This window comes from Echinops telfairi, unplaced genomic scaffold, assembly GCF_000313985.2.
Source record: "Echinops telfairi isolate 266 unplaced genomic scaffold, ASM31398v2 ScPeMD7_7457;HRSCAF=8495, whole genome shotgun sequence".
Taxonomy (NCBI): Eukaryota; Metazoa; Chordata; class Mammalia; order Afrosoricida; family Tenrecidae; genus Echinops; species Echinops telfairi.
Window position 1 is genome coordinate 28,222,410 of NW_022111357.1, and position 10,586 is coordinate 28,232,995.

At 54.9% G+C, this 10,586-nt stretch overlaps 1 protein-coding gene across 1 annotated transcript in view; it reads right to left on the reverse strand.

Moving 5' to 3' along the window:
* Positions 1–10,586, reverse strand: part of PADI3 (peptidyl arginine deiminase 3) — a 34,076-nt gene that overhangs the window by 15,059 nt on the left and 8,431 nt on the right. The window contains exons 3-9 of the mRNA XM_004705399.2: positions 8,044–8,116; positions 5,765–5,826; positions 4,857–4,974; positions 3,393–3,518; positions 806–984; positions 478–581; positions 267–378 (exon numbers count right to left, since the gene is read on the reverse strand). Of these exons, the coding sequence (XP_004705456.2) occupies positions 267–378; positions 478–581; positions 806–984; positions 3,393–3,518; positions 4,857–4,974; positions 5,765–5,826; positions 8,044–8,116 (774 nt within the window). The remainder of the gene's footprint in view (positions 1–266; positions 379–477; positions 582–805; positions 985–3,392; positions 3,519–4,856; positions 4,975–5,764; positions 5,827–8,043; positions 8,117–10,586) is intronic.

Genomic DNA, 10,586 nt, shown 5'->3' on the forward strand with positions numbered 1-10,586 from the left:
TGGGGTAGCTCCCTCTCTGCTCCCTAGGACTGCCCTGTGCACAGTAGGGTGCTGGAGGTCATCCACTCACGAGCTGGCAGTAGCACCACCACCCTTTGACAACCACAGATGCCCCCAGACATGCCACGTGTCCTCCGTTGTCCACGCCTGGTCTAGGCGATGAGGGCCAGGAATGGATGAACAGGTGTGGGATCCAGCGGCAATGTGCGCCTCGAAGTTCAGAGGTTCTAGAGGGGGAGGGGCGAGCGTTCGGTGGCCATGGTTACCTGGATCCAGCGGTCATTGCGGTTCTCGTCCTGTGGGCAGATGGTCAGCTTGCAGCCTGCCATCTCTGCCAGCTCCGCCACGGCGTTCACAAAACACGTGTTGTTCCTCACACTGCAGACAAGCCCGGGGAGGGTGGCTCAGGACAGAAAGGGGCCTGGGGCTGTGGGGGCCACCAGAGCCCGAAGGACGCCCCCCAGCCCTCAGTCTCACCGGCACACGTAGACCTCCAGGGGCGGCTGGGTACTGGGCGTCATGATCCAGGGTGCCACCCGAAACACCGCGGTGTCCGTGAAGATCGGGCTCTCGGAGAAATCCTGCGGGGCAGCCGAGAAGGGGAAGAGCACTGGGTTCAGCGGCCTGGGTGCCTGCCCCAGTTTCCCTCCTGTCACCCCTGAGCAAGTCGTTTGCTTCTCTGAGTCCTTGTTTCTGGAGAGGAACCACAGGGGAGCCTGGAAGTCTGGGGTCTCCCAAGCCAGTGTACCTGTGTCTCTCAGTAATAGAGCCCCCTGCCTGACCTCCCTGCCTGGCCTCCCTGTACCTCATTCGAGTCGTCCAGCAGGGTGACATGGAAGGAGATGAGTCCATTGAAGCCGGCATCAGGGAAGGCAAGGCCTTCCACGAAGAAGTGCTCCTCCCCACCATGGAAGCGGGGCACCACGTACGATACCTTGTCCTGGCCTAGCACATGCAGGTAGGCCTCACACGAGTCCTTGGGACCTGGGGAAGGGGACGACCAGTGGCCAGAAGTCCTAGTGGGCCCGAGGACTTCAAAGGGTGCCACAACAGAAGTAAAAGACGCGCAGTTTCGCCAGCCAGAAAACGCAGGTCAGGCAGCTCCTGCCTAGCACCTCACTGGCAGAGGTGAGAAAGGCGCATACTATTCAGTGCTGGTGAGGCTGCAGGGAGAGGCCATTCCCGCCGAGGCAGCTAGTCAGATTGATAGCCGCAACAACCATGGACTCCAGCCTACCATCTGTTTGTCTGACAGTGGACATGGCGTGGGACCAGGCAATGTTTCACTCTGTTCTACATGAGCCAGAGCCAACTTCTGAGCGCTAACACAACAGCTTCTGTATTGTTAACTCTTCTTTAAAACCGAGCGTCTTATTACTTGTTTACATTTGGTTTGTGTGTGTGTGTGTGTGTCTAATGTGCTTTTATTTATTCATCCATTTATTTATTTATTTATTTTTAACATTTTATTAGGGGCTCATACAACTGTTATCCCAATCCATACACACATCAATTGTGTAAAGTGCATTTGTACATCGTTTCTCAAAACGTTTCTCTCCACTTAAACCCCCGACATTAGGTCCTCATTTTCCCCTCCCTCCCCGCTCCCCCCTCCCGCATGAGCCCTTGATAGTTTATAAATGCGTATTTTGTCATATCTTGCCCTGTCCGACGTCTCCCTTCACCCACTTTTCGGTTGTCTGTCCCCCAGGGAGGAGGTCACACACAGTTCCATGTAATCGGTTCCCTCTTTCCTACCCATTCTCCCTTTACCCTCACTGTTTCGCCACTCACACCACTGGTCCTATAGGACTCATCCGTCCTGGATTCCCTGTATTTTCAGTTCCTATCTATACCAGTGTACCTCCTCTGGTCTAGCCAGACTTGCAAGATCGAATTCGAGTCATGGTAGTGGGAGCGGGGAGGAAACATTTAGGAACTAGAGGAAAGTTGTATTTCTCATCGTTGTTACATCGCACCCTGACTGGCTCGTCTCCTCCCCGAGACCCCTCTGCAAGGGGATCTCCAGTGGCCTACTAATGGACTTTGGATCTCCACTCCGCACTCCCCCCATCATTCACTATGGTAAGATTTTTTGTTCTGATGATCCCTTACACCTGATCCCTTCGACACCTTGTGATTGCATAGGCTGGTGTACTTCTTCCATGTGGGCTTTGTTGCTTCTGAGCTTGATGGCTGCTTGATTACCTTCAAGCCTTTAAGACCCCAGACGCTATACTTTTTGATAGCCGGGCACCATCAGCTTTCTTCGCCACATTTGTACTTTTTAAAAGGTGTTTTGTATGCCCATTTTTATTTACTGAGACCATAGACTGTGGCTGCATGAAACATTTTATCAAAGGGTGGACACCGAATTATGAAAGGGAAAAATCCTCACATCTAGGATCGACTTTAAGTAGACTAGCAAAGTGTGACGCAGAATGTGAACGGTGCCGGCTATCGGAAAGAATAGTGTCTGGGGCCTTAAAAGCTTGTTTTACAACAAGCAGCCATCTAAGTGAGGTCCCAGCCAAGCCCACCTGGAAGAAGTACACCAGTCTTTGTGATCCAAGAATTGTAACTAATAAAATTCACCGTCAGAGGAGGGAACTGCATTAGAGCTTAAATTCTGAGCACCAGGTTTGCAGAAGGCTGTGGACGAGGTGAAAGCACGGAGCCTCCATCGACCTCCCTAGGACCACTGACCAGGAAGGCTTCCCCACAGGCAGAGTGCATGAGAAAGTGAGTGAACACAGATGGAGGAAGGTTAAAGGTTAGCATCGTATGATCTGGTTTCCTATTTGACCCATTTTAAATTTTGTTCTGGTTTTTACTATGTTCTGCTTCTTTTGGATGGAGGTTTTCCTGTGTTTTATTTTATTGTTGATGACTTGGGGGGATATATTTTTCTTTATATGAAATCTAGGATAAGGAAATCTATAGAGACAGTAACTAGAATAATCATGTTTAGGGTTATGGCAAAAGGAGTCTGAAGGGGGAGCGGGGAGCTAATGAGCACAGAAATGAAGAAAATGTTCTCAGAGTGTGGCGTGACCGCACAGGTCTTCCACAAATCTAAGCCATTGGGGGTGGGTGGGGGGCAGGCCTCAGCAGAACACCGAAGGCGCTGTGAGTGAAAAGAGAGACACCTTGGTGATGGTTGTCTCTGGGGGGTGGGCCCCGAGCATTCACTGCTCTGCTCTCTCTACTTTTGCTCACCTTTGAGCCTTCTTTGGGTCACAAACATTTCTTCATATGCCTAACGTAAGGTGTGAAAGTCCACTTAGACTAGCAGGTCAGCCCTAAGCTCTTACACCCGGTCCTTCTTCCTCAGCCCCCACAGCAGCGCTCTCCCACGGCCCAGACAGCAAGGCGGCTGAGCTTGAACTCACCACAGGCATGGAAGACACGTGCCCGCTGGGCTTCGTAGCTGGAGGTGTGGAGGACAAGTTTGTGGTCTTCAAAGAGGGCAGCAGGGCCATGGGTCCGCAGGACCATGACAGACATGTCTTCTAGGTCTGCAGAGACAGACGGAGGTCCTTGGCCGGGGCCCCTGGCCCATCCGGCCCTCTAGCATCTTCCACTCCCGTCCCCCTCCCCCCCAGCACAGAGAGTCTCAGGCCTAGGCCTTCCAGCCTCACTCTGCCCACCTGGGAAATTATCCCAAGCAAGCCAGGGAGATAGCTGTGAGTTACGTAAGAGGCAGTAAGAACAGCTGAGCCACCAGCTCAGTTGCTGGCAGACCACAGATTCTCAGGTGGCACACCGGGGAGGGACAGGGTCTGAGTCCCAGTGCGCACTCTCAGTGTGACACTGAGTAAAGCTCCCTGGTGCCGGGCCCTGTCCCCACTGTGCCCCAAGCCTTGGCTTCCCCACTTGTGGGGTGAGGGGCAGTGGGGCCCACATTTGAAGATGGCTGGGAGCCGTGGGGGGTGAAGCTCTTGCCACACACAGACGCAGTTGCGGCCTTCACACAGGGAGGTGCGGGTGGACTTGGAAGGAGGTCAGGGATCACCGACCATCTAGGCCAGCGGGATGGGAGTGGGTGGGGGGTGGGGCGGGGTCAGAAGAGAGAGGTCTGGACCTGCCCTAAGCTGGACGTTTCTGGACCTCCACACTTCAGCATCCTCATTTCCCAATCAAGATGACGATATTCGTAACCCAGCCACTGTCAAGTTGACGCCTGACCAGGATGACCCCCATGCGTGTCAGAACTGTGCTCCATCGGGATTTTTGATGGCTGGTTTTTCGGGAGCAGTAGATCACCAGGCCTTTTTTCCAAGGTGCCTCTGTTTAGACTTGAACCTCCAACCTTGTGGTTAGCTCAGACTAAAAAACTCACTGACATTGAGTCAATGCTGACTCACAGGGACCCTATAAGACAGGCTGAAACTGCCCCTGTGGGTTTCCAAGACTGTAACTCTTTACAGGAGTAGAAGAAAGCCTCATCTTTCTTCCACAGAGAGGCTTGTGACTTTGAACTCCTGCCCTTGTGGTTACCAACCCGATGCATAACCATTACGCCACCAGGGCTCCTGGTACATTAACTGTCTGCACCACTCAGGGGCTCCAAGAGGACATACCCTTCTGTTTTGCATACATGGATTTGTGTCATAAGTCATTGGGGGTGAAAGGAGAATGTGAATGGGGGGGGGGCAGACTAAGCACACAGTAGGTGCTTAAATCATGTGAGCACCCTCTCCTCCCCCCACCATGTGGGTCCCCCTGGCACTGGGAGAAGGGCAGTGCCTGCTGAGGGTGCAGTTGGAGGGGCACTGAGACGTCCATGGTGCTGGGATTCTGGCATTTGCCTTCAGAGCCCTTGTCTGGGGCTGGGGTCCGGCGAGGCCCCTTACCTTGTGGACAGCGCACCTGCTGGTCAGAGTTGTCCCGTTTGCCATAACTCGGATCATCCCGGTCACAGTTTACCAGCAGTATGGCTCCGTATCCACTGGGCCCCCAGACCCACTGCCGCTGCAAATGCAGAATCGGACCAGTGCTAGGGCTCTGGCCTCCCGGCTCGCTAATCACATCTTGTGCCCTTCCACCGATGCACCCCTGCTCAAGAACTAGCAGGGGCTCTCTAATCCCACACCACCAAGTCCATGGGACACAGTTGTCTTCAAGGCTGTCTCTGATGTGGCTCCATCCACAGCTTCCTGGTTATGGGGCCACACACCTCACGGCACTGCACCCACCCCTTCTCCCCTGCCTGTGCCCCTACTTCATGACTTGTCACCACAACTCAGCCCAGAGATCTTTAACGGCTTCAACCTCCCTAAAAGCAAAACCCAGACCTTCCTATAGAGTGCCCCTATCACCAGCGCCAGGAAGTCAGTTTACCCACGGGCCACATCTGGCCCACTGCTTGCTGTTGTAAATAAAGTTGTCTTGGAACATGGGTTTCTGTGTCGTCCACGGCTGCATTCACACCACCATGGTGGAGTTGAGCAGGGGTGACAAACCACATGGCCCACAAAGCTTAAGGTGTCTTCTATCTGGCTTTGATAGTGTGTGCTGACCCTTGACCTAGGCTGTAAGTCTAGAAGGGATCCCCCACACACACACACAAGCCGAGGTGTAGTGCAGGGCTGGGGACATCTGCGCGTGGCCATTCTCAGTGAGGCCCGGTCTCTGTAATCATGACTGGTTTCCACTGGGCTCCCCAGGAGAAGGCAGCAGCTGGAGACCAGGGAAGGTGATCCATGTCTTGTCTCCATTTAAATGCAGCTCCCCTTCCTGGGCCCAGCCAGAGGTACCCTACCTTGTCCAAAAAGTTCCTGTCCCCTCTGCCCTCACGGTTCAGGTCACAATCCAGGGTGATGTCTGCAAGGGGGAGACAGAGGTAGAGTCAATGCAGGGTCCCAGGAGGCCAGTGCAGATCTGTGGCCCCCTCCTCTTAGCCTCCGTCTCAGGGTGTGTCTGGGAGTGGGCAAGTCTAAGTCTTGCCAAGAAGACACAGTCCAGTGGCAGAGGGTCTGGTACCCACCTGCCTGGGGGAAGATGGAGGGGCCTGGAAACAGCTCAGAGCCAATGGCAGGCCCCCTCCAGGAAACCTTCCCTGACCGCTCTCCTCTGCCTTGGGCCCTAGCTGTCCAGCACACCCTGCACTGAGCCCGGGTCCCCCTGGACTGGCTGGTCCCCTGTGAAGCTGACTTTCTACCGGGGATGGGCAGTGCGCCAGGATCTTGGGGTCACACAGAGGTGGACGTGGATCTGGACTCTGCTCCTCCCCGGCTGTGTGACCTCAGCCAGGTCGCCTCAGCCCTCTGAGCCTCAGCTCCTTCAGCCGCTCCTGTGACGGCCACCCCGACCCCACCTTCCGACCAGTTCTCCCTGGAGATCGCAGGGGCTTTTACAACACAGGGGTCAGAGCCACTCTTCCTGCCCTTGAATAAACCAAGTTCGTTGGGGTTCTAACATGAAAATGGAAGGAGAGTGGGGGGCGGGGGAGGAAAAGGGGGAATTTGAAAGTGCATCATGTGACATCTGAAATGCTGCGCAGACCTGTGAAAAGATGCCCAGTCGTATGCGGCAAACGGAGGCGTCTCCCAACGCGGGGCAGAGGAAGCTGATGCCGAGAAGGGTGCTCCACGTGCCTCCATCCGCAGAGACCCCCCCAGACAGGTAGTCCCGGAAGCCCACGCGGGCTGCTCTGCTCTGTCCTGTAGATCCCCGTGAGTCAGAATGGTCTCCATGGCAACGCGTCTGGTTTGGCCGTCGCTGTGGTCTTGCTCCCCGGTGCAGCAAATCCCCCACCTGTTCTTTCAAATGGCCTTCGCTCTCCTGGCCCCCTGGGCTTCCATGTGTGCTTTAAGGCAGCCCTGTCGTTCTGTTCCACAATTCAAATGCTGATGGGGCCTTGAGTTTAGAACGTGGGTACTCTCCCACAGGGTTGGATCTCTGCGGCTTGTTGGCTGGTTTGGAATTGTTTTGTTTGCCTTCTTTCTCTCTCTCTCTTTCAGTTTGGGGACATCTCTTGACCTAGCTTCACGGAGTCTTTCCTTGACTGCATCTGCTGATAAGCCCATTCACGGCCGCGGGCATCTCCATGAGCGTGACTTGGATGCTTAGTTTTTCCACTTGACACTCATGGTTCTCAACTCCCTGACGGACCCACCTGTTCACGCATGTGGCCAACCTCGTCCACAAGAGCCCTCCACACATTAAACCAGAGTGGCATTACGCCACTCCTACTTAGGCAGTGCCAACCTCGGAATCATCTTACGTGGAGTTTATAGATCCGCTCGTGGATAATTGGGAAAACCAGGTCCCTGTAGACTGTATGGTGCTGGGTTTGGGGAACTGGGCATGGTTAGGGTGAAGGGAGAAAAGAAGTTGGCTTTTCAATGCCTGCTCTTTGGGGCTATTTGAGCTTTCTAAAGGTGAACTTTTTAAAAAATGAATTACTTAATTTTAGTGTTTATTTTATTGGGGGCTCTCATAGCTCTTATCACAATCCATACATCTATCCATTGTGTCAAACACATCTGTACATATGTTGCCATCATCTTTTTCAAAACATTTCTTTCTACTTGAGCTCCTCATTTGCCCTCCTCTCTCCTCCACCCTCCCTCCCTCATGTTCCCTTGATAATTTATAAATTTTTTTTTCATGTCTTACACCAACCGCTATCTCCTTTCACCCACTTTTCTGCTGTCTGTCCCCCTGAGATGAGGGCCATATGTGGATCATTGTGATCAGTTGCCCCTTATTCCCCCCTCCCTTCCCTTACCCTCCTAGTATTGCTGCTCCCCTTATTGGTCCTGAGGGATTTACCTGTCCTGGATTCCCTGTGTTGCAAACTCTTATTTGTGCCAGTATACATGTTTTGGTCTAGCCAGATTTGTAACATAGAATTGGGGTCATGATAGTGGGGTGCGGGGAGGAAGCATTAAAGAACTAGAGGAAGGTTGAACTTCTTATAGTAATAAAAAAAATGAAACAAATTGATTTTTGTAAAAAGACGTCATGCCCAACTACTCCCACTCCCAGCCATTGGCCAAGGTCCTTCTGGCCAGGCCCCAACATGCCCCGACTTACCCACACACGTGAGGTAGAGCACCGCGTAGGCCAGGGGCAAGGGCTGATGGCTGGAGTGGTAGGAAATCTGAACCTATGAGAGAGGACCCCACATTCATGCCCACTGAAGCCCAGAGTCCCCCACACACCCAAAGACTGTGCACTAAGGGTGAGCTGACCGCTCCGTGGGCCTTTCCGTGCCTCAGTTAGTCCACGGAACGGTCTGTGAGGGAGCTTCCCACGATCTGCTGTGGGCTTGTGATGAGGCCTGGTTCTCCCTTGGGGTTCCGTTTCTCCATTTCAAAGGAGGGTCTGCACTGGGCAAGGCTTAGGGGTCCTTTCCAAGCCAGAGTCCTCCCCAGAAGGACTCAGACAGGCAAGAGTTTTAGGCCGGCCTTCTGGTTTCTCTGCCTTGACCAAGGTCCATCAGTCACCAATCTGAGCTGCCTCAGTCTCCTGATCTGAAAAGTGGGGACAATAGAGCTGCTCCCTGCCCAGAGGACCGGGCCACAGCTGAGCAGTCATGGGTGAAAAGGATGGAAGCGTAGGGCGCACCCAAGCGCTACCAGCCATTGGTATGGGTGGGCAGGTGGCGTCATGGGTCAGGCCGGGGTGAGGTCCAGAGCTCTGGACTCTGATGGCCTGGGCCCAGTTCTGGATCTACACTTCTGAAAACTTCAGGAAAAGTTATCCACCCTCTCTGGGCCTCAGCATCTTCACCTGTAAAGACAGGATGGGAACATTTCCTGTCTCCCCAGCCCCGGCCCAGCACGAGACATGATATGCTTCACCGATGCCTACTACCTCAGGTGCCCACAGCCACTGGAGGAGGAGGACGAGGGTGGAGGGGATGCAGGAGCGGAGGAAATGCCCCCTGCCGCCACCAGTCTTCCATTTGAGTGCGGCTCTGACATTTCATCTCTGTCAGGGGGCTCAGAGTCTGACAGAGGCCACCTCGCCCTTCCAGCCCTGGGAGCCCCCTAAATCCTATCATTACAGACCCCCGAGGGCCAAGCCCCACCAAAGATGGGACAAACCAGGACTGGATCCCAGCCAAAGAGGCAGCAGGGAGGGGAGATGCTGCCCCTCCCCAATCCCTCAAACTGCCACTGGGGTCATGGAGCTCCGGTGGGGGGCACCCAGACAGCCCCCAGGCAGGCAAGACACCCAGAGGGCCACCCTTCACAGGCTCTGTGGCCCTCTTGCCCTCCTCTGGGGACTTCATCCTGAACTTCCCTAACTCTGCCCTCACTAAATCGGGTGACTTCAGAGAAACCACGCCTGTTCTGGGTCTCGGGTCCTTGTCTGCAAATGGGTTTGGTCTGAGTCCTGCGCCCCATGCCTCGCCAAGGTGTGGAGAAGCTCTGTTCTGAGGCGGCTCGAGGACCCTGTGTGCAGGTGTCAGGCAGGCCTGCATTAAGTGCAGCTCTCCCGCTCAGGAACATCTGTGAAATGGGATGCAGAACCCCTGCCTCTAGGGCTGGAGAAGGTCATCGCTGCCCATGGGCCCAACACGGACTAAACCCACGGCCTCCAACACCCCCTGAGTCCCCACAGGACCCCCAAGGCCGGCATCTCTCGGGACGGAGACCGATCCAGCTTTCTCTCGCAGTGGCTGCTGGGTTGGTTCAGACCGCAACCTTCGGCTAGCAGCCACGGACTCACCGCCGGCACCCTTGGGGATCTCTTGGCGCATGGTCACTGCTGGCTTTCCAAAATATCCCCAAGTCCTGGTCCCCACCAGCCCTTTCTGGAGACATCACCTGTACCGAGCCGGGGTCCCCATTTCTCTTACTCGAGATGTCCTGCAGACAAGGACCCCCGGCACACAGGGTTACCAGTTGCAATGTCAACAGTTTGCAGCCCCCGACTTCTCTACAGGAGAAAGATGTGGGAGGAGTTTTCCTCTGTCCCATTGACACAGCGGTTATGGGTTGGGCTGCTAACCACAAGGTCAGCTGTTCGAAACCAGCAGTCACTCCAGGGGAGAAAGACAAGGCTTTTTAGTCCCATACGGGTGGCGCATCTCAGAAGCCCACAGAGGCGGTCTAGCCTGTCCTGAGGGCTGCTCTGAGCTGATGCTGGCTCGATGGCAGGGTTGGTTCATGGCCACTCCGCGCCACATTGACTGGATGACAGCAAGTGTGGGTCTGGGTTTGGGTCTGAAGTTGGGCTCAAGAAGAGGGGAAGTGAGGCACCACGGGGAGTCTCTGCCTACAAAGGGGGTCTCCTGAGGCTCCGGCCTGTCCCCCCACTCTGTCCCTGCTTTCTCTCCTTCAGTCATTCAGAATGGGCACTCCTCAGCCAGCAGTGAGGCAGGCCTAGCACAGCAGGGTCGGACAGCCCCCTCCCCTCATGTTCTAGTCCCACCCTCCCGCTGTCTGGGACTAGCCCCGTTTCCCGAGGGAGGCCCAACAAAGCTAGGCGACCTGCCATACCGTTTGTGTCTGCAAATTACAGAGCTGAACTTCGAACCCGGGCAGTCTGACTCGGGACCCAGGCGCTTACCCACTGTGGACCCTGCGCTGCCCGTAAGCGAGAGGCTAGGTCCTCCTGGAGCTGAG